The sequence below is a fragment of the Elephantulus edwardii genome, unplaced genomic scaffold (genome assembly GCF_000299155.1).
Source record: "Elephantulus edwardii isolate Elephantulus edwardi_28Jun2011 unplaced genomic scaffold, EleEdw1.0 scaffold00098, whole genome shotgun sequence".
NCBI lineage: Eukaryota > Metazoa > Chordata > Mammalia > Macroscelidea > Macroscelididae > Elephantulus > Elephantulus edwardii.
The window spans coordinates 8,104,992-8,130,384 of NW_006399848.1; the positions used below are offsets into that span (position 1 = coordinate 8,104,992).

At 37.7% G+C, this 25,393-nt stretch overlaps 1 protein-coding gene across 1 annotated transcript in view; it reads right to left on the reverse strand.

Moving 5' to 3' along the window:
- Positions 1-25,393, reverse strand: part of HEPACAM2 (HEPACAM family member 2) — a 67,715-nt gene that overhangs the window by 26,826 nt on the left and 15,496 nt on the right. The window contains exon 4 of the mRNA XM_006891497.1: positions 8,641-8,937. Within this exon, the coding sequence (XP_006891559.1) occupies positions 8,641-8,937 (297 nt within the window). The remainder of the gene's footprint in view (positions 1-8,640; positions 8,938-25,393) is intronic.

Consider the following 25,393-nt stretch of genomic DNA (forward strand, 5'->3'; position numbering starts at 1 on the left):
GTCCAGCAATCAGCGGTGATCCTGCCTAAGTACCTCACTCAATTTCCTGCTGTACTGCTTGCTCCTGGTGGGTGGGTCCTGATGCAGTTCCCTGCTCCCTGCTGTGGTTTGCTGCTCCTCACCGTGGCTCACTGTACCCCACTGAGGCTGGCTGTACCCTGCCAATGTTTGCAGTTTCTGCAACTCTCAAGTGTCCATGTTGATCCACAGCAATGTTTTTAGAAGCACCTATATATTTGTACTGACATCAGTTTGTTTCCCCAAAGTACCTGAGTGACAAAGGAGGAAGCCTGTTGTTCCCTTCTGGAAGTGGCTTCTTACCTCCATCGAGGGGACCAGGACCTCCCTGTTGTCTGAGTTAAGGGGCCCTGCATGGTCAAGCCAGAAAGCAGATTTTCCCCCAAAGTACCTGCTTGCTCCTGGCAGGTGGGTCCCACAGCGACTTGGCTCCTGGCCAGAACTCAACTGGTGGCTTCTGCTAGGGCCCACAGCTCACTGCTTTTGTGGCTCCCAAGCTAATTATTTTAATAAAGGTTCTGACTCAGATGCCTAATGTCCATGCCATGCCACATTGGTCTCTACATGCCAAATAGGTCTCTCTGGTGGCCCATTTCTATGTAGCTTGCTGCTCCTCCAGTTCCTTATGCTGTTTCCTCTGCCACCACCACCTTTATTTTCTTGATGTTTAAATGTAATTAATACTGTAGTATGAATTACTGAAAGCTGTAGTCCTTGATCTTCTGTAGCAAGTGTTTGATATTCTCTTAATTTAAAGCAAACAAAGTTTTGTCATCTGCATAACACAGGTTGTTGATGAGTCTTCCTCCAAATCTGTACCCATATTCTTCTTTATAGAGTCCAGCTTCATGAATTATTTGCTTATCATACAGGTTGAATAAGTATGGAGAAAGGAGATGGCCCAGACACAGACCCTACCTGATTTTAAATCATGCTGTGTTCCCTTGCTCTATTCAGATAAAAAAACCCTTCATGCATTATAGATCAAAATACATACACTTTCTAAATGTACACATACACTCTAAACATACATTCTTTCAGGATCTGCATGGGAAAGAAAATATATTCCTATCTACTTCCCCAAAGAAACAAAATGAAGGTGAAAATCCTAATGTCCTCCTGTCCAATATAGACATTAGAAAAAAAGTGGCAATATAAATTAAATTTAATAAAAGTTTTCAAAAGCGCAGTTCCTCAGTTGCTTCATCACACTTTTATTTTTTATATTATTATATGTTGTATATATATATAATATATGTTGTGTTTATTTCATGTACATTGTATTTATACACTTATTCATATGTTGTTTTTAGGTGATTTTGAGTCAAATTTAACTCAGAGAGACCCTATGAAAAACAGATATAAACTCTGTCCTATCCTCTGACATCTTCACAATTTCTGACATGCTCAAGCCCATTGCTGTAGTCACAGTATCAATATATCTGGTTGAAGGTCTTCCTCTTTTTTGCAGACTTTTCCAAAGATGATGCTCCTCTTTAAGGAATAGCCTCTCTTAGCAACATGACCAAAGAATGCGAGACTAATGATTTTAGTCTGACTGCAGATTTTCCCAGTGCAATATGTCTTCTTATCTCTTGACTGCTGCTACCAAGTATGTTGATGGCAATTCCAGTTAAGATGAGAATGGATACATCTCTGACACACTCTTTTCTTAACTTTATGCCATGTACTGCTCCCTTGCTCTATATCTATAACAGCCTCTTGGTCTCAGTATGGGTTTTGCATAAACACAATTAAGTGTTTTGAGATTACAATTCTTCTTCATATTAGTTATAATTTGTTATGATCTTTTGTTATGAGCAGGTCATTTTATCTTGTGTCTGTGTAGTTAGCTGCCAGTTCCTTATCTTTATGATACTGTTGATAAAGCAGATTTTAAGAGCTGTAATATGGGGTTTATAGAGCTTGAAGATTCTAGTTTGATGATATTGGTGTAAGATGTGACTGTCTAGTTGAGAAAATTAATTATCCTGTGATGGGTCGCAGTGATGCCAGAGGGCAGTGTTGGTTGTGGTAGCAGGGATGGTTTTGCCATGCAGGTTGGTCCGTGTTGTGTAATGAGAGCTGAGGTATTTGTGTCTGACAGGCTTTTCTTTCCAGTCAGTCAGTGTCTGCTGTTGTTCTCAGGGTCCAAGGATGTGTCAAGCAAAGACTCTCTTAGCAACATGACCAAGGAATGTGAGACTAAGCTTTATCACTTTTGCTCTTTCTCTGAGAAACATTTTAAGCAGATTCTCATGCACTGAGTATGCTCAAGAACCACTCTTTGCCAGTGGTGGTGGAAAAAAATTTATGGTAGCTTTATCTTTCTCTCATCATTCTCACCAAAACTGGCAATGAGTTTTTGAGTGAGATATTCTCCTGGCACATAGGCACTGGGAAAAAAAGCTACCATATGTATCCACAGTGAATAAGAGATACGTTAGTCTAGTTTCTAATCACTCAGTTCCACAATCCTATCACAGTCTTCTTGGCTAGTCATCCATTAGCAGCAGGGAGATGTAATCCCTCACTTTAAGTGGCTGTGATCCAGCCAGGCTTGCTCTGGCTGTTGAGTTCACCAGGTTTCTGTTGTTGCTGTTGGGTTCACTAAAGCAGAAGTCTAAAGTCTCAGCAGGGGCCTCCACTGGGGCAGCAGCCTCCTTTATGGTCACTGGGTCTAAGGAGACCTTTTGGTTCTCTGTTGAGGCCAATGGGAGGCCTCTGAATTTGGGGTGGCATTTTGGTACTTCTTCTCCGGAGCCGACAGAGCTGCTGGGTTTAGGGCAGCCTTTTGAGTTGGCTCTGCTCCATAATCACATTTTAAATGCTCCCTAGCTAAATTAGGCTAGTAACTTCCATTTTGGCTGGTATAGATATGTATTTCTTTCATCACAAAAGGTGATGTTGACAAGCACTATTCTAGAACATTTATTATATAAAAATATTTCATTGTATTACTCCGAAGCATTGAGGTGATTTCACAAACATGAACACCTTTAACTTTAAGAATTCCTGGAAAATTCCATCTCCTGTACATCTTTTCCTTAACCTATAGGTTTGTGATGATCTTGTAATTCCTAGTGGCTAGTTAAAAGCTTTGAAATAAACTAAAAAGACTATGGAGGAGAAAAAGAAAGCCATTCAACCGGCATTTGCCACACCTGTGTGTGATAAGTGTATGAAATCCTAATTCAATATCTGAAATGTCTTAGTGAAATGAAATATTTTACAAATTTCATATGTCAATTGTCGCATGAAATCAAACCACTTTGTTGAGTTCACCAGGTTTCTGAAGCTATAAATCTTAGAAAAGGCTGGCAAACTGCCTCATTTATTTTCCCCTGTGGAGAAGTTGGTGGATTAAAACTTCTGACTTTTGGTTAGCATCTCATCATGTTAAGCATTACAGGTTTCCCAGTTAGAGTAGAAACAGTAGTAGTAATAATATTAGTAGCAATTACAGCAAAAGGAAGAGAAAAAGCTCTCTGACCCTTCTAGAATGGGGTTCTGCTTTCTGCTAAATGGGTAGATAGTAAGACAATTCATTTAAATAGGGAACACAGAAAGAAAAATAATTTTGGAGGTAAAAATATGGCTCTCTTTTGATGGACTAGACCGATAAGCTGTCTTTAATACATCAAAATAGAGGCATTATGAAAGCAGCTGGGAATTCAGTTTTAATACTTTAGATATACAGACTCAGGATGTAACAATCTTGCATGTCAACATTTGTATGCCAGTTTGTTGAACTGTGATTGTTTGCCTGTTGTGATGCTGGAAGCTATGCCATCAGTATTCAAGTTATCAACAGGGTGGGCATGTTTATGAAGTATAACTGTAGGAAAATTTGAAGCTGACAAAAAATGAAATGGAATGTTCAAAGATCAATATTCAAGTGTTAGTAAATTGAAATGGACTAGTATTGATAATTTTGATTAAGATAACTCCTATGGTTCCCATGTCAGACAAACTAAAGAGGAATAATGTCACATTCATCATCAAGAATATTTCAACAATTATCCTGAAGTACAATGCTGGCAGTGATACCATAGTATCCTTACACACACAAAGATTAATAAAAGTTAAATTAATTAAGGTCAATGAAAATCTTATTCAAATTTACAAACCAATCACTAAAACCACAGAGTAAGAAATTTAATAAAACTTCCAACAACCTTTTCAGTATGGCAAGTGCTGTACTAAAAGGAGCAAATTTTAAAACAAGCAGGCATATACACATCTAGGCTACAAAGTTATTTTGTTACACGCTGCCAAGTCAGAGCAAAGTCATAGCTGATGCTCTGGCGGGTTTTAGAGTCAGTAAATTACTTGAGAAGAGACTGCCTACCTTTCTCTTGTGGAGCAGCTGGTGGATTCAAACCCAGTGTCTTTGTAGTGGGAGTGCAAATCCTTACCAGTAGGCCTCCATGCAAATTATTCCTCCAATATAAAGAACTCACAGATAGGTATTGTACCTCTAACAGCAAATTGTAAAGACGATAGCTATATGAATACCATGGTGTAAAACAGCCTCTTCTGATCTCAGCGGAGGCCAGTGGAGGAGTAGCAGGATGGATACCTGGATGGAGGTATTTAGCATGGACAGTGGCTCAGCTGGATCTGAGACCATCAAATACTCATATGTAAGTACAAATTGAAACTGATGAAAATGAAAACAAATCCACAAGAACCAAAATACTACCTTAAGGCTACACCACTTGCATTTAAACTCATTTTAAGATCAATTTTGAGGTATTGAACACCAACAATCAGAGACCAGAGGAGTTGTGGGATGACATCAAGATATAATCCATGAAGAGAGCAAAAATTCATTACAAAAATGAAGGGAAAAAAAAGTGAATGTCAGAAGAAACTATGAAAATTCCTCTAGTGCACCAAGATGCCAAAATAAAGTGAAGAGATGTTGAATTAAAAGAGCAAAACAGATGATTTCAAAGGGTACCTTGAGAAGATAGAGCAAAGTATTATAATGGAATATGCAAAGAGCTGGAGCTGGAGAATAAAAAGGGAAGAACTTGCTTGGCATTGCTCAAGCTGAAAGAACTGAAAAACACTTTCAAACTCCAAGTTGCAATTCTGAGAGATGCTATGGGTAAAATCTTTAATGATCCAGGAGGAATGAAAAGATGGGTGGAATAAAGAGTTACTGTACCAAGAACTACACACTGAAAATTTTCAAGAAGTACCCTGTGAATAAGAGCAATGGTAATGAAGGAAGAAGTTTAAGCTGCATTAGAAGGATTGTCAAAGAATAAGGGTCTAGGAACCAATGGGGTACCAATTGACATGTTTCAACCAAGTGATGCAGCCCTGAACGTGTTCATCAGTTTATGGTAGGAAATCTGGAGGACAGCTAACTGGCTGACTGACTGGAAGAGATCCAGTTTTATTTCCATTCCCAAGAAAGGTGATCCAACAGAATGTGCTAATTATTGAACAATATCATTAATATCACATGCAAACAAAATATTGCTGAAGATTATACAAAATTCTTATAATAGTACATTGAGACAGAACTGCTGGAAGTTCAAGTTGGGTTTAGAAGAAGTCTTGGCACCAGGGATATCATTGCAGATGTCAGATGGATCCTGGCTCAAAGCAGAGATTACCATAAAAATGTTTGTGTTCCATTTTTTATGCAAAGGCATGGATGATTGTGTGGATTATAGCAAGCTATGGCTAACAATGAAAGGAATGGGAATCCTAGAACACTCAATTATGTTCATATGAATCCTCTACCTAGATCAAAAAGCTGTGGTCTAAATGGAGTTTCAGAATGTAGAGAAATTAAAGAAAAGAGAAGAAATGACAAAGTAAGAGAATGAAACAGATTATTTCAAAGGGTAGCTGAAGAAGAAAAGCTAAAATAGGATAATGGATTACATAAAGAATTGAAGTTAGAAAAACAAAAGGGCAGAACAAGCTCAGCACTTTTTAAGTTAAAATAACTACACAAAAATTGTCAAGCTTCAATTATAGCAGTGTAGAGTTTGATGGGTAAAGTGTTGGATGATGAAGAAAGCATTAAACAAGATTGAAGGTGTATATAGTCACTATAACAAAAAAGTGTCATCATGCTTGAAAGATGGAGGGTCAACGAAGGAAAGGAAGATCCCCAACAAGATTGGTTGACACAGTGTCTTCAGCACAATGGGCTCAAGTGTCTTGGAGATGATGAGGATGGCACAGGATACAGCAAGGTCAGCTGTTCATCAGGCTGCTATGAGGACTACTCAACTTGATGATACCTAACAACAAACAACATTACAAAAATTATTTGCTGATGCTTTTCAGTAGGTAGTTATTATATGATACTGCAAGAAGTAGTAAAGGTGCACTGAAGACATCGGTGAAAACAAAGCTCCAGAAATTGATTGACTATCAAATGAATTGTTTCAAAAGTCAGAGGCAGCTAGAGATGCTCACTTCTCTGTACTAACAAATTTGGAAAGAAGTTACATGGCCAAAAGGCTAGAAGAGATCCATATTTGTACCTATTTCACAGAAGGGTAATCTAGTGAAATGCAAATATTATTAAGCAATATCCTTAATATCATACTTTAGAAAGATCTTGATAAAGATATTTTTAAATTGCTTTAGTTTGCTGAGAAAATAATCTGAGAAGTTGGACTATGTGAAGAAAAGTGTGGTGTTAGGATTGGAGGAAGACTAACAATTTGCAACATGCAAATGACCAGATTATACTTGTTGAAAGAGAAAGTTTGAAATCAATGAGTATATAGCCTTTAGTATGGATTACTTCTTAATATAAAAAAAACTGAAAAATTCTAACAATTGAACCAATAACTAATATTATGATAAACAGAGAAAAGATAAATTTGTCAAGAAATTAATTTTACCTGAGTCTAAAATCAACATTCTTGGGATAAACAATAAAGGAATCAAATGACATATTGCTTTGGACAAATCTGTGCCAAAGAACCTCTTAAAAGTGTTAAAAGAGCAAAGATGTCACTTATAGGTCTAAAGTGTACCTGGTTCCAAGCTATTTTGAATTTCTTAGTTCATAGGGAGTTGTGCAGATAACCAAGACCTTACTTCTCTGGTGAATCCACCATTAACTCCAAGGGAGAAAAATATGCAATCTTCTTCCATGTGATTTACAACCTTGAGAACAGAATGGAGATTTAGCTATGAGTCAATCTTGCCTCAACAGCATTGAGGGAGAAATATGTCCAGTGAAACGGAATATAATGAAGACCTGGGAAGAATTGATGCTTCTGGTGAAGAATATGAGACATACCACAGATTTCCATAATAAGAAACACATCTCTCTTAGAGGTGCACTAGAATGCTCCTTAGAAATCCAGATTGTGAGACTTAATGTCTCATATTTTGGAGATGTTATTAGGAGGGGCTAATCCTTTGACAAGGACATCACGCTTGTTAAAGTGTCAAAGAAATGCTAACTCATTACTTCAAAGTGGAACCAACTCATAACAGACCCTCCAGCATATTTACAAAGTCTGTAAATCACATGGGAGTAGACTGCCCATCTTTCTCTCAGAGAGCAGCTGGTGGATGTGGCAGTGAAACTCCTACTCACTAGTTCATCAGAGGTCCCTTGGTAAAGCACAGAGTTGCCAGAAGATAAAGACCCTTAATGAGAAAGACTGACACAATGGTTGCAATGGTGGGCTCAAAGACAGCATTGACTGTGAGGATGGCCCAGGGCTGTGTGGAGTTTTGTTCAGTTATATGCAAAGTTGTTATGAGATGCAGCCTGGCAACAACATATCATATGTGAAAGCATGGGAATGAGGAAAATCTCTCAGGAGAATGAATAGAAAGAGAAGAGACAGTTTAAGAGAAGGAACATTTAGTGGGCAACAAAATTTTATGCAGTGATTCATAACCTTTAGGGGATTGAAAACCTCTCTGGAAATTAACTTTTTTTCCCCATAAAGGAAGTAAGTTTTTAGTGTCTTATAGAACTGTGTCATGTCCGGGACACTGAGATCTTTGCTGAATTTCCACAAAGTAAATTTTTACAGATTTATAAAATTGTTGTCAAGTCCAGAATATTGAGATTTCTATGGAAGGTTTCCACAAATTCCTAGTATTTAAACAATTAAAGATAAAGGGGAGCTCAGGAAGGATACCAAAAAAGGGGAATGGGGGGGGGAAGGGGCGAAAGTAAAAAACGTAGTAAGAAATCCAGACTTTTAACTCATGGAGATTTATTCATCTCACTTAATACAACATTAGAGATAAACTCTCTGAATGGCAGACTGGTGCTCTTTTATTTTTAAGATCAAGAAAGAGGCAGAAAGTACATGTAGAATGTAGTGAATTCTCCTTTTACTTCATAGTCCCACAGATCTGAGTTTTCCTCCATCCCATTTTGCATGTCATAAGCCCAGTCACAGAAACCATGGCTTTGTTTACTTAGGAAAAGAAGTTTCTTAGATTGCCCGAATAAACCCACGGTGTTTTCCACTTGACTCCTTCTGAAAACCCGCTGGAGAGGCACCTTGACAGTACACAACACAACAACAATGAGCATAAAATAAGGTAAGGGCAAGTTAATACAAATCTGTAAGTTACTGGAATCACTTTCTCTCAGGTCACACTTACCTATAGAAGTGATGATAACTGTGAAATGAGTTTCATCTTGCCTTCCAGTAACATTGTTATAAGCACAGCACACATAGTCCACTGTCTTCTGGGCTACTTTCTCGGATGCAACTTCTAGGCGAGGCCCATGCTGAATGACATGTGTGGTATTGGCAGCCCTCTGGATCCAAGAGTAGGTATTAGGGGGATAAGAATCAGCAGAACAATCAAACAAGATGGCTTCTCCAAGGTCAACAGTAAACACTTCTCCTACTTTTAGCCCTTTATCAGAATTAACTTGAAGTCCATAAGGCCCATCTGCATTAATACAGAAAATAAATAATAGAGTTAAGTAAGTAATCATTACACAGTTTTGAATCTAGAAGAGCTAAGTAGAGTTTAATTTCCTAGGGAAATCTTTGTGATAGAATTGTACAAGTCCTTACGTATACTCCCAGTAACTGGGATCTAATAAAAATAAGGATCTAATAAAATTTTAGTTTATATTTATTACAATGAGACCTAGTTAAAATATAATTGAACTTATCTAAAACAGAAAATTTTTAAAGTTAGTGTATAACTTATGAACAATGGAATCATGATTGTGATAGTAAACTTTCAGTGATGTATTGATAAATATTCAAGATTTTAAGCAAGCTATTCTGGAAAAAATACCTTAACATAAATGATTCAACATAAAAACAAAAAAAAATATAAACTACCACACAAACAGAACAAAGGAAGAGAACGTCAAGAACCTATCAATTAATGCAGAAAATGCATTTGAAAAGACTCAGTATCTTTTCCTGATAAAAATGATCCAGAAAATGGAATTAGAAGGGAAATTCCCCAACATAATTAAGATCACATATTCAAAACCAACACCAACATTAGTGCCAATGGAGAGACTGTAGGAATTCTCTTTACAAATGGGAACCAGATAAGGATGCCCTTTATTAACACTCTAGTGGCCTAGTGGGTAAGGAGTTGCACTTGTCAACCCAAAGGCAAGTGGTTTGAATCCATCAGCTGCACCACAGGAGAAGGATAAGAAATCTCCTCCCATGTGATTTACAGCCTTGGAAAACACCCTGGTGGGTCATCCATGAGTAGGTTTCAGCTTGAACGCAGTGAGTTTGAGTGATTCAGAACTGTAATGGAAACCCTAACCAGAGCAATAAGAGAAGAAAAGGCACCTAAACTGGCATAAGGAAGTAAATCTCTATTTGCAGATGATATAGCTCAACATATATGCAGTTTGGTGGGTCTGTTCCTCAAAGATTTACTTCCCTAGACCATTGTTTTTAATTTGATTCAGCTGCCTCAACTCTGTCTGCTCTGCAAACAAGTGGCCTGCCTACATCATCAAAACAGAACGAGCCATTTCTTCCTTATGCAAATAAGGCATCTTAGTCTATCCACAAGAAGATCAGACAGTCTTATCATAAATTGGGCAGTGTCAGCAGCATTTGATGGAATGCCACCAACAGGGAGAAAAAAGAAGTTACAAAATGCAGCACATGCCTTTCAGTGCCAGAAGTTCCTGCACTAGGAATTGTATTTTGCTGTTAATTGAGAAGCTCTTTGGACTAAGGTATTGTATCTTGCTGTTAACCTGAATTTTAGTTCTCTAATAAATCCTAGAACAGTAAACAAATTTCTATGAGGTTTACGTGGTCAGGGCAATGGACTTTGGACCCAGTAAGTAAGTGCAGAAGTTTGAGAGGATGTGGCTTTACTTATGGCAATTAGTTTGGGGATGTGGATGTTGTCGAAGAACAACAATATTTTCTACAATATAGAAAATCTGAAAGATGCAGCTAGAAAATTAGTGGGTCTAATTGATCAATTGAGCAAAGTGGCGGTGTACAAGATCAACAACAACAAATATCTTTACATAATGAATTTACTGTTTTTATCTACCATCGAGTTAAAACTCATAGCTTACCCTCCAGTGGGTTTTCAAAGGCAATAGATCTAACAGGAAGTGATTGCCCATCTTTCTCCTACTGGATTCAAACCTGTTGGATTCAAATCCCATGTCTGTGAGTTGGCAGTGCAACTCCTTACTGGTAAGCCATATAACAAAGTGAGCTTTGAAAAGGAAATAAGGAAAATAATAGCATTTACTATAGTCATCCAAAAGATCAAGACTAAATCTAACCAAAGCTCTGGTGGCCTAGAGATAAGAAGCTGTGCTGCAATCCCAAAGGCACATGGTACAAATCCACCAGCAGCTCAGTGGGAGAAGGATGGTCTATCTTCTCCAGTGTGATTAACTTCCCTGAAAACACACCAGAGGGTCAACTATGGGTCAGTTATGAATTGAAGGCACACAACAACAATGTATAAATGACAAAAAAAGTACAAGAAACCTACATAAATGTGAAAGAGATCTACATAAATAGAAAAACAGACCATGTTTATGGATAGAAATACTTAACATTATGAAAATGTCAGTACTGCCATAAGTGATCTATGGATATAATGCAATCCTGATTCAAACAGCTAAATAGTTAATCAAAGAGATGGTAAAAGTAATCACCAATTTTACATGAAAGGAAATAGACCACAGATAAGCAAAGCACCACTGGAGAGGTAGATATTGTTAATTTGTTAATTTTACTTGAATCCATAATCAGTAAACCTGTACAAGCAGCCAGAAAATAAACAAAATGTGCTGCATTGGCAAAGTCTGCAGTCTGAGGCCTCTCCAAAGTTCTGAAGAGCAAGAATGTCAGTTTAAAGACTAAGATGCACCTGACACAATCTATGGTTTTTCAGTTACTTGATGTGCGTCTAAGAGTTGGATAGTGAATATAAATGACAAAAGAAGAATCTATGCCTTTGAGTGTGGTGCTGGGGAAGGGCATTAAATATTTCATGTACTATTGGAAGCAGGAGTGGCATCCACTTCCGTAAATAGCTTGCCTTGGGAAATCCTGTGAACAAGGAGAAAGGATGAAAGTCACACAACTGTTGAGGACTTTCATTGATAGTGTCGCTTACGACTCAACGGCACTTAACAACAGCAACAACCAGGAGAAAGAATAAACATCTTGGAGAGAGTAGAGCCAGTATGCTCCTTAGAGAAAGAATGGTGACACTTCATTTGGGTATGTTGTTAGAAGGGACCAGGCCTTTGAAAAAAGACATCATGCTTGGAAAAGCGAAGGAGGGGAGTACCCTGAACAAAATGACTGACACAGTAACTCTAACAATTGGCTCTACTGTGGCAGATGATGAGGATGACACAGGGCACGCTTCATAAAAGCGCTGAGTCATACTCAACAGCACCTGGACACAACAGCAGATGGTGCAGAGTTTGTGCTCGATTGCTAATCTAAATATTGGTTAGTGGTTTGAACTCATTCAGTAGCACTGTAGAAGAAAGGGCCTGGCACAGCTAGGAAAACAGCCAAGAGCAGTTCTACTTTGCAAGACATGGGGTAGGCATTGACTCAAAGGCAACCAACAACAATAAGGTGGTATATGAAATCACCTTGCTTTTAAGAAAGCAAATTGGAAAGTTAGTACATTCAACTTAAAATAACTAGGAACTGGAAATAGAGATTTATGTGAAGAAAAATGGATGTCTCTTTGTCTCAGTTGTACTAAATACCTCACTGCTTCTTTCAAGATGTAGTGTGATTCCGGGTGAGACCACTATAACAAAACCAAACCCACTCCTACTTTGAATTTTCATTATATAGTAAAAGAGCTCATGAGGCCTAGTGAGTAATGAGATGAAGGTGGTTAAAATCCACCAGGTGTTCCACAGCAGAAGAAAGATGGAAAAATCTCTTGTGTGATTTACAACCTCTGAATACCCACTGGGGGGTCCAATCAGGTCTGAGTTGGTTCTGACTTGACCATAATAAAATATAGTAAGTGGTGTATTGTTGTTGATTGCTGTCGAGTCGAGCATGACTCAGAAACTCTATTAACAAAAGGCCTGAAGCCTTTCTATAGCTATTGCCTTTTATCAAAGTTCATAGAGTTTCCAGAGGCATATTGTTTGGGAAGTGGATGCCACACTTGCTTCCAAGGCAGTATATTAAGTATGAAAAAAATTAATCCCACTCACTAAAACATAATCAACGTTAAGTCCTTCTTTTGTGCAAGATATTATTCTAGACATTGAAAGGATATCTGAGATATTGAAGACTTCTGTGGTTGTGCACGAGCAGGGTCTCTTCCAGTGGTGAGTACTGATAAAATGTCAGGAGGCAAAAGTCCTACCAGAAGGGCACTGGCTGTAGAATAAAACCAAGGAGAAGAGCCAGCTGAGGATTGGAACTGCTAGATCCCAAATCAGCAAAAAACAGAAGTCTTAGAGTTCTGAAAGCTGAGCGAGACAGGTTTGATGAAGAGATGGGTAATAGAAACACACTTTTTAGTTTAGGCCTCTGTCTTCCCATTGATATTTGGGGTCTTGTAAAGCTCTTTTGCTGTCACTGCATCTATACTTGTATCTGACTTATCATCTCCAGTTATTTGGGCTTGAGCCAGTGTCCTGCCATGTGGGAAGCCAAATTTCATACTAAATATTTATAATAAACCAAATGCTGTATCAAGATATAAGGGGGGGGCACAGATACTAGCTGGAATTCACCCTGAAGCACTAAGGCAGACTTTAGATGTTTACAGGGGTAAACACTAAGGCAAACCTTAAGCACAAGATTCTTGTATTGTATTTGCCAACCCCTCCCTCCTGAGTGAAGCAGAAGGTTTTCAATAGAAAGAACTTAGCCTCATTTACATAGAATTCTCTGTGATTTGCTCCTGGGAATTTTCAATTTTCAAAGGCACAGGGAAGCTGGGTTCAGCATTTCAGTTCTTTAAACTGCTCAGGCCCCTGCTTTACCTCTTTATTTATTCATTCCTGGTGTTCTGTTTTGTTATTAATACTTTACATGATCAACAACACTGCCATATTGCTTGGCATAATACATTTGTTACCTCCCATAACGATGTGAACCAGGAGAAGCAGTGATGCTGGCCTCTAACTTATGGACTTGCTAGCCTCTAAGAATGTATGAGCCATTTCCTTGAGAGAAATCCATACCACAAGTTTTGTTTCTCTAGAAACCCTTAAATATTCTCACCCCTTCCAATCTCCTCTCCTTGAGTTCCTGTACATGTTTTACTAGTTGTCCTTCTATTTTTTACAGTAATGGTCTGATACAGTATTTGCCCTTATGAGACTATGCTAGTTCACTCAGTATAATACTCTCCATCCTCTCCCAAGTTATGTAGTATTTTTCAAAATTGTTGCTTCTAAGTGCTGCACAGTATTCCATTGTATGAATGTACCACAATTTTTCAACATATTTGGCTGTGGTTGGACATTTGAGCTGTTTCTATGTTCTTGCAATGGTGAATAATGGTGTTATGAATACTGGTATACACATTTCCGTTTGTGTGTCAGTTCTAATTTCCTTGTAGTATATTCCTAGCAGTGGAATAGCTGGGTCATGGTCATATGGAGTTTCTAATGCTCAACTTTTTGAGAAAACACCAAACTGTCTTCCAGAGTGGTTGCCCCATTTTATTAAGCTCAACAACAATGTATGAGAGTTCTTACCTCTCCACATCCTCTCCAATATTTATTGCTTGCTGCCCTTTGTCACTGTTTTTGGGGTGAGATGGTATTTCGTTGTGGTTTTGATTTGCATCACTCTTATTGGCACTGATTTTGAGCATTTTTTCATGTGTCTCTTGGCCACCTGAATGTCTTCCTCTAAGAAAAAAAAATCTTTCCATGTCTTTTGCCCATTTTGTAATTGGTTATCAGTCTTTTTGTTGTGGAGGCCCAGGAGTATTCTATAAACTTTTGTTATGAGGCCCTTGTTCAAAATGGTATAGCCAAGTGTATGTTCCCAGTCAGTAGGCTTTCTTTTCTCACTGTTGGAAAAAGTTTTTGATGAGCACAGAGGTTTAATCTTTAGAAGGCGTTCTATGAAACAAGCATAACCCTATACAAAACCAGGCAAAAACATTGCCAAAAAAGAAAACTACAGACCAATATCTTTCTTGAACATAGACACAAAAATCCTTGACAGATTCCTAGCCAAGAGAACACAAAAGCACAAAAAAGAAATAATTCATCATGACCAAGTGGGAGTCATAAAAGGTATGCAAGGATAGTTTAACATAAGGGGAAAAAATCAGTGTAATTCACCACATTAAGAAAGAAAATAACAAGAACCATATGATCTTTGCAATTGATATAAAAAAGGCATTTTATAAAATCTAACATTCTTTCTTGATTAAGACACTCAGCAAAATTGGAATAGAGGGGAATTTCCTCAACATAGTGAAAAGTATATATACAAAACCAAGAACAAATGTTATTCTCAATGGAGAAAGACTAAAAGCATTTTCCTTGTGAACAGGGACCCAACAAAGATGCCCACTATCACCATTTCTATTCAGTATTGTACTGGAAGTACTTGGTAGGGCAATATGACAAGAGAAGGAAATAAGAGGCATCCAAATCAGCAAAGAGACAGTTTAAACTGTCACTATATGCAGATATGATAGTGTACAGAGAAAGCCCTATGGACACAACAAAAAACCAAACCAAAACAAAAAGATAGACTTAGTGGAACAGTTTACAAGGTTGCAGGATACGATATCGACATCTATCTATCATCTATCTATCTATCTATCTATCTATCTATCTATCTATCTATCTATCTATCTATCTATCTATCTGTGAGATTCCTTTACAGTAACAAAAATAATGCAGAGAAGGAAACTAAGAAAGCAATTCTGTTTACAATAGGCAACTACAAATTGAGATACTTGGGAGTGAACCTAACTAGAGATACAAAAGACCTATACAAAGAAAACTTTAGATCATTTCTGCAAGACACTATAAAAGACCTAAATAAATGGGGAAATGAACCCTGTTCATGCATAGGAAAACTCAATATTGTGAAAATGACAATCCTTCCAAAAGCAATCTATATGTTCAACACAATCCCAGTACAGATACCAAACTCTGTTTTCAAGGAGATTGAAAGGCAAATTGCCAAGTTTATTTGGAGAAGAAATAGACCTTGAATAAGCAAAGTACTTCTGAAAACAAAAAATGAAGTGGGCGACATAGCACTCCCTGACCTCAAACACAGCAGTAGTAACAAAAACAACATGGTATTGGTACAATGACAGGCATATAGAACAAAGGAACAGAATTGACAACCCAGAAATGGACCCATATATCTACAGTCAACTGATATTTGATAAGGAAATCAAACCTATCAAATGGGGAAATGACAAACTCTTAAACAAATGGTACTGCAAAACAGGACTGGTACCTGCAGTAAGCTGAAACAGGATCCACGTCTCACACCATACAAAAAATCAACTCAAGGTGGATTGAAGACCTGGAAGTAAAGCCCCAAACCATAAAGCTCATATAAGACAAACTGGGACAAAGCTTAGAAGGCTTACCCTATGGCATAAAGAGACTGCCAAAGACAGCCAGAAATGCACAGTCTGAATAGGATAAAATTGATGAATAGAGCCTTCTCCCCTGTATTTTTAACAACCTTCTGGTTTGTTCACACATTATTTCCTTGATGCCATCTAAAAACTCACCTGGTGTTTGGTCATTAATGTTTAATTCATCAAATCTATTGGTTCGTCTCCAAACTCTTAGAGAGGTACTTAAGCTTGAACTTGGACTCTTGTGAACTTATTTTATTCAGCTTCAACTTGAACTTGTATATGAGCAATTGTCTGTTCTATAGTCAGACTCCTTATTCATTGCTTCCAACATTAGCATTAAAATATAGTAATAATCAATGTATTTTATTGCATATTTGACCATCTTTACACTGCATGATCTTATTAACTGGTCCTCTTTATGGGTATGTGGATATTGCTCTAGTACAACAGTTTTCCTTTTAAGAATAAATCTTGAAATATTCTTTTAGAGGATGAATACATATATAGTTATGTCTCACATGATTATCATATCATCATAAGAGATGATTCACACACACACACACACACACAGAAATATACTCTTGACATCTATGTACTGCTTATAGTCTGACCACATACCATGAAGTGTGAATGCCGTAATTTTATTTCCTTTCTCATCAATTCTACAAGCTTACCATTAATCCAGTCTGAGGTAAAGCTTAGCATATAATTCAAGTGAATGAACAATCCAGTTGAGCACATTTGGAATGATTCAACCAGTGTGCCCTCAGATACTGAAAATAAAAGCAGGAAGGAAACCTCAATTTAACTTTGGATCATGGATTAATTCTTGCCTTTGGAGAGAATTCCCAGTAGAAATTAATACTTTGTCTCATAAATGGCTCTTTAATAAATGACTTGTAAATTCACCTATCATCTGTTCTCTTTAACAATTTATGGCTGGGTGTGAACGGTACCTAAATTTACATCATGGTGCTGTTTGACATCCTGCTTGGGAGCAGATGGTAAGTATTTACTATGAATGACCTTTTTTTTCCTTTTAAGTTTTATCACTAGAGCTACTTCTTTGCAGCAATGCCATATGTTGTACACAAAAATGCAGTTGGTACAGGGTTATTATTTACAACTGGAGCTTGGAGGTATATACATTCATGACCAGCCAAGTGAGTTTTGTCTGGGTTATTGTACTGAATTTCACCAAGGCCAAGCCTCTTTGGGTTGGCAGCTCAATTCCTTACCAATAAGCTACCAAAGCTCCCAATATCTTATTATGACAACATAATGTAGCCAGGCTAAGAAAGGGAGCTAAGAGCATCAATGAAGACCCATATTCCTAGTCTGGATAGAATAAAAAAGACTGAAAATATGTTGATGTCACATCAACTAACCAGGGAATTGATATGTCTTCAGCTCTATTTACTTCTATGGTCCCAAAACAACAAAACATCCAACCAGCCAATCAGTATGGCTAATAGAGTGATGTTGCTAAGTGTTCTGAGTTGTTTCTGACACATTGAGGCCCTAGATACAACAGAAATCCTGTGAGAATGTAAAAGTTGGAAACAAAGTAGAAGGATTGGAGTTGGAATTTATGAACTTGGGGAGAGAAACGAGGCTGGAGATGGACTGATTTGATTTTGTATATTCAGTGATGTAGTCATAGCAAATATCTTCCTTAAGAAACACAGATGGCAACTACGCGGACTTTACTTGATAGACTGCACAGGAATCGGAAGAATCGCTGAAAAAGCTCAAAATCAGCAGTTAAAACCAGGCCAAGTGCTGATTGTGGAACAGATTATCAATTACTCACATGCAAATTCAAACTGAAGTTGAACACAACAAAAGTAAGTACAGAAGAGCCAAAATAAGGCCTTACATCTATCCTACCTGAATTTAAAAAAATCATCTCAAGAACAGGTTTGAGGCATTAAATACTAAGGGCCGAACACCAGGTGAATTGTGGAATGACATCAAAGATATTATTCATAAAGAGAGCAAAAAGTTGTTATAAAGACAGAGGAGTAAGAAAAGACTAAAATGGGTGTAAGAAAAGATTCTGAAAATTGCACAACTGTGTTGAGAAGCCAAAACAAAGAGAATAGAGGGTGAAGTAAAAGAGATGAATGATTTCAAAGCACAACACAGAAAGACAAGTCAAAGCATTTTAATGGAATATGCAAAGAATTGGGGTTGGAGAATAAAAAAAGGAAGAAATCATTCAGCATTTCTCAAATTGAAATAACAAAAACAAATTAGAGTTCTAGTTGAAATACTGAGAGACGCTATGGGGAAAAATGTTAATGATTCAGGAATCATCAAAAGAATGGGGAATTATTCAGCAAGATGGAAAAGGCAATCTCCAGTTTGATTTGGAATGGAAAGAGACTCCGAATAAGGAAAGCACTCCTTAAAAATAGAAAAAAGGTAGGAGGCATCTCACTCCCTGATTTCAAATCCTACTACACTGCTGTGGTGGTTAAGACAGCATGGTATTGGTACAATGACAGATACATAGATCAATGGAATAGAATTGAGAACTTGCAAATCAGCCCATCTACCTATGGTCAATTGATTTTTTAAAATTTTTATTTATTTATCTATTTATTCTTTTTATGTGTGCACCGTCAAATTGGATCTGACTGGTACAGATTGTTCCCCCTTCTTCAGCAGAGCATCTGGTGGATTTGAACCACGCACCTCTGGGATTGCAGTGCAGTTTCCTACCATGGTCAATTGATTTTTGACAAGGAGATTAAATCAGTTAAGTGGGGAAATGATAGCCTTTAAAACAAATGATGTTGGCAAAATTGGAAAAGTATCTGCATAAGACTCAAGCAAGATTCACACCTCACTCCATACACAAAACCCAACTTTAGGTAACTCATGGACCTAGGACTAAAACCAAGGACTATAAACTTCATTAAAGAAAAATTTGAAGAACTCTAGAAATTGTAATCCACAACATAAACAATCTTTCAAGTATCCTGAAAAACCTACAACCAGGAGAAGATAAAATAGATGAATGGGACCTTCTAAGAATCAAATCCCTATGCACATCTAAAAACTTCTCCAACAGGGTAAAAGGGAAGCCACAGACTGGGAAGAAGTATTTGGTAATGACATATCAGATAAGGGACTGATATCTAGAATTTATAAAATACTTGAGCTCCACAACAAGATAAAGATAAATAATCCAATTGAAAACGGACACAGGATATGAACAGACACTTCACCATAGAAGGCACTCAGATGGCCAACAAGCACATCAAGAAATGTTCAAAATTCCTAGCTCTAAGAGAGATGCAAATCAAAACAACTATGAGATATCATCTCACCCCAGTCAGAATAGCAAAAGTTAACAGAACAGCAAGCAACAAATGCTGGCAAGGTTGTGGAGAAACTGGAACCCTTATTCACTGTTGGTGGGAGTGTAAAATGGTGCAACCATGTGGAAGGCAGTGTGGCGCTTTCTCAAAAAGTTGCAAATAGAAATACCATTTGACCCAGCAATTCCACTACTGGGAATATACCTCAAAGAGACCGTAATTGCCACCCAAGCAGATATATGCACACCCATGTTTATCGTGGCTTTGTTCACAATAGCAAGGAGTTGGAAACAACTTAAGTGCCATCAACAAACAAATGGATAGAAAAGCTGTGGTATATTGACACAATGGAATACTACACTGCATTGAAAAACAAAGAACTCATGCAATATTATTCAAAATGGGTGACTCTGAAGGACATTATGCTGAGTGAAATATCTCAATCACAAAGGGACAAATACTGCATAGTGCCACTGTTGTAAAATGGGACTGACATCAGGGTTGGGGGGAGACTGAGAAAGATGGGATAAATAATGTATACTACATTGAAACAGGCAAGGGAGAAAACTGTTTAAAAGGGATATGTGATTAGGTATTATTGTCATGATAGGAATCCAGAATGAAGGCTGCATAGTGGAGTAGACCGGGGAGGGGGGGAGGGATTGTAAAATAATGGGGGAACTTTTCTTCCACTTTCAAAGAGAAGAGTGAATTGAGGTGGGGGGGTGGGTAGGGAGAAAAGTGCAACAATGAATGAATGGAAATCCAAAGTCTCTGTAAATTTTCATTAAAATTAATTTTAAAAAATGATAAAAAAAGAATGTGGAAGGAATACACTGAGTCATGGTACAAAAAAGAATTGGTTGGCACTGAAATATTTCAGGAAGTAGCATATGATTAAAAGACAACGGTTTTGAAGGAAAAAGTTCAAGCTGTATTGAAGGCATTGACAAAAAATAAGGCCCCTGGAATTGAGGGGATACCAATTGAGATTTTCCAATTAACAGATGTAGCCCAGAAAATGCTCACCAGTCTGTGCCAGGAAATTTTAAAGACCTGTCAACTGACTGGAAGAGATCTAGATTTATCCCCATGCCCAAGAAAGGAGATCCAACAAAATGTGGCAATTATAGAACATAATTATTATCAAATGCAAGCAAAGTATTGTTGAAGATTATCTAGAAATGGCTAGAAGAGTATACTGAGAAAGAACTACCAGAAGTTCAAGCTGGGCTTAGAAGAGGCCATGGCGACAGGGATATTATTTCTGATGGCAGATGGATCTTTGCAGAAAGCAGAGACTATCCATATGTGTTTTATTGACTGTGTAAAGGTATTATATTGCATGCATCAGAACAAGCTATAAGTAACCTTGAGATGATGTAAATTCCAGAACACTTAATTATGTTTATATGAAATCTATACCTACACCAGAGTGGAGTTTAGGGCTGTTGTACATAGGGTCGCTATGAGTCGCAGGCGACTCGACGGCACATAACAACAACAACAACAACATACCTACACCAAGAAGTTGCTGTCCAAACATAGCAAGGGAACACTGCATGGTTTAAAATAGAGAAATGTGTGTGTCAGGGCTGTATCATCTCTCCATACCTACTTAATTGTATACTGAACAAATCATTAGAGAAGCTGGATTCTATGAAGATGAATGTGGCATTAGGATTGGAGAAAGACTCATTATGCAGATAACACAACCTTGCTTGTAGAAAGAAAGATCTGAAGTTCTTGATGCAGAGGATCAAAAGTTACATCCTTCAGTATGGATGAAATCTCAATATCAAGAAAATAAAAATCCTGACCATTGGACCATTAGGCAACATTATGATAGTTGGAGAAAAGATTGAAATTTTCAATTATTTCATCTTGCTTGGATCCACAGACAACACCCTTGGTACCAACAGTTTGGAGACTGAGAGATGTTTACCACTGGAAAAGTCTGCTGTTAGGGACCTCTCCAAAGTCCTGAAGAGCAATGATGTCAGTTTAAAGACCAAGGTGTACCTTATTCAAGCCACAGTTTTTCCAATCACTTGCATCTGAGACTGGACAATAAATAAGGATAAGAGAAGACGCATCAACACACTTGAATTGCGGTGTTGAAGAAGAGTGCTGAATATCTATGGACTGCCAAAAGAACAAACAGATATATCTTGGAGAAAGTGCAAGCAGAGTACTCTTTGGAAGTAAAGCTAGTAAACTTCATCTCACATATTTTGGACATATATGTTCACATATGTTATTAGGAGAGGCTTTTTCTTAGAACAACACATCATGCTTGAAAAGGTGGAGGGTTAGTAAGGAGAGAAAGACCCTCAATGAGATGAACTAATACAGTGTCTGTAACAATGGACTCAAAAGTTGAGGATGATAAAGATATTTGAGCTCAGATCTGTTGTTGATAGGGTTGCTATAAGTAATTGTCAACTTGATGGCTCATAACAAAAACATCCCACACCATAGTCACAATCTATGCTGCCCTTAAACCCATTGTTACAGTCAATGTGTCAGCACATATCCCGAGGTATCTTCTCTCTCACTGATAAGAATAGCATCCTTTTTCTGAGTTTGGTCCTTCTTTATAACTTGTCCCCAGATACATGTTAGGGAGTCTCACTCTTGCTTCTAAGGACTAACCTACCTGTGCTTTTTCCAAGATAGATCTGCCTATTCTTGGAGAGTTTACAGATTATTCCGTAATTGTGACCAACACCACAATTCAAAGGCAAATTCTTTGGTCTTCCTTTTTTTCTTCCATTTTTCACATGTATATGAAACAAGTGAAAATACCCTGGCTTGAATTAGGCACAGCCTAATCTGTAATGTGATGTTCAATAAGTAACATGACTATAAATAGAGAAAAGACTGAAGCTATCAATGATTTCATTTTACTTGAATCCACAATTAATGTCTCTAGAAGAAGCAGTATAGAAATCAAATCATGCATTGCATTGGGCATGTCAGCTTCCAGGGACTTCAATAAAATACTAAAAAGCAAATGTATCACTTTAAAGTAGTGACAGCAAGAAAAGTGATTAAATAAACGTTATTGGACTATTTTTATGTTATGTGATTGGTAACAACTGGTTTATATTACCATCTATCTACCACTCACTTTTCTGTGTCTTGAATTTTATCTTAATTGGATGTTTACTGCCTGCTTTCATCTCTGTTCTGTCTTGGCTTCTGCTCTGCCCATTGCACAGATTGGTTTTCCCAGACAATACCACTCAATGAAGTCTGAGTTATTTTTTCAAAGCTAACCTCAAATATAGCTTTCTTCAAGAAAACCTCTTTCTAGCTAGGGATGTTTCTAGCCTCTGAATTTTCATAATAATAATGTTGTGATAATAATGTGTTAATATTTATCTGATGCTTACATAAGCCAGTCAAGAATCCTGGTAGTACAATGGTTAGGCATTTAGCTGCTAACAGAAAGGCTGATGGTTCAAATCCTTGCCCCTGACCCCAGTTGCTGCACAGAAGAAAAGACCTAGTGATTTACTACCATAAATATTGTAGCACAGGAAGCTCTATTGGGTAGTTCTACTTTGTCACTTGGGGTTTCTATGAGTTGAAATCAATTCAATAGCAACTCATAGAAACAGCACATGCCAATCACTATCCTAAATAATTTATATATGTTGTTTTTTGTTGATTGCCTTCGAATTCAGCACAACTTATAGAGATCCTATGATTAAAGGCCTGAAGCCCCTCTACAACTATCAACATTTATCCAAGTTCATAGAATTTCTGGGGGCATGTTGTTTAAGAAGTGGATGCCACTCTTGCTTCCAAATCTGTCATAGTATGTTATTGTTGTTATGTGCTGTTGAGTTCCCTGCAATGTATATCGACCTATGTAAGTGAGGTGGAGCTTCAAAATCCTAGCCTCCAAGGAGAGACTTGATTTCGCCCTCCCCAAGACAGACTGATTTGTTTTCTTGGCAGTCCATGGTATGTTAAAGACTCTTTTCCCGCACCACAACTCAAAGGCATCTATTCTTCTTCCATAATCCTTAGTCATTGTGTAACTCTCTGAAGCATAATAAGTAATTGAGAAGACCATGGCCTGGTTGTATCTTTGTATTTAGACTGACATCGTTGCTCTTTAGCACTCCGGAGAGGTCCATGACAGCAGATATCCCCAGTGCAGTTTGTCTTTTGATTTCCTGACTGCTAGTGTTAAGAGTGTTGATTGTGGATTGGAGCAAGCTGTAATTGCTAACAACCTCAATCTTTTCTCCATCTATTATGATGCTGCCAATTGGTTCAGCAGTGAGAATCTTTGTCTTCTTGAAGTTGAGCTTCAATCCATATTGAAGACTACATTCCTTGCCCTTTTGCAGCAAGTGCTTCAGGTCTTCTTCAGTTTCAGCAAGCAAGGTTGTGTCATCTGCATATCATAGGTTGCTAATGAGTCTTCCTCCAATCTTAATGCCACAGTCCTCCTTGTAAAGCCCAGATGATCTGTTCTGCATACAGATTGAAAAGGTATGCGGACAGGATGCATCCCTGACTCACTCCTAAGAGATTTAATTCTCACATTAGTTCTATGAAGTGGACTCTCCTATCAACTTCATTAAGTGAAGTTGAGAAAGAACTGATGCCCAGAGAAGTATGGCACCAGGATTTTAATCTAGGTTTTCTGGCACCAAAGCTCCTCTTCTTAACCATTATGCCACTTTGAACACTTCTTAGATACCTGTGATATTCTCAACTCAAACTCGAATCCTTGTCATTGAGTTGGAATCGATTCATAACTGATCCTCTAGTTGATTTTCAGAGGCTGTAGATCACATGGGAGGAGACTGCCTCTCATTCTCCTGTGGAACTGCTAGTGGATGCAAACCACTTGCCTTTGGGTTGGCAGGGAATCTCCTTACACACTATGTACATTTTACTGCACACACTTCCTGTCTTCTACAAAAATATGTTAGCTTTTAGTTTTAGAATCCAATGATTCTGTTTTCCTAAATTTATTTTCCTTATTTAAATAAAACTTCCATTTATACCTGCATCATGCTACTATAGTGCTCAGTTTTACTTTTAAAGCTTATTTGGTTTGGAGAGGCTGCATTATATACATATGCTGGTACTTCCCCCCAAACACATAATATTTTCTTCAAAACAACTCATTTGTTTCTAATAAAGAAAACAGAGTGCAGATATATTGACAAGAAAGATGACATCCATTCACTGAATGCTTGCTTTGCGCCAGTCATTGGCTGTTTTTCACCCAATACTTCACTTAACCATGATAATATATAAGATGAGGAAGAATCCCGTGGATCAGTAGCTAAGAATTTGTCTGCTAACCAAAAGGTCAGTAGCATGACCCTGCCAACCTCTCTGTGGGAGGAAAATGTGGCTGTTTACATATCACATACAGCTTTGGAAATGCTATGGAGCAGTGTTTCCTGTCTGTTGGTGTCATTACAAGTTGGAATCAAATTGATAGCCCACAACAACAAATATGGCACAGTGGTTCTAATTCATATTTTACAAACAAGACTCAGAACAAGTAAGGAATTTTCTTAAGGTCACATGATAATGACAGACCAGATTTCCCATTTTGGTCTGTCTCATAGATAAGCACTTCCTCTCCAATCATATGCAGATGTATCTGATGAGTAGGTGGAGAAATATAATAGACTCAATTCTCTTGTTATGAGCCAACAGCTGAAATACTTTCAGGCCATAGAGATAAGAAGGGGCTTTGTAAGACAAAGGTCCTCAGATTCTTTGTAAATCAGCTATTGCAAGAATACTTTGGTAATTAAAAATAAGACTTTCTAACATGATCAACTATTCATTCCCAAAGGAAAAAGGTTTTGCTCCCTAAAGGAAATTTCTTGATGTCTACAGATATTTTTGTTTGTTGCAGTGGGGAGGAGGGTGCTACTGATATCCTAGTGGGCAGAAGTCTGGGAAGTGATAAAACATCCCATCATGTATAGTTTCGGTTT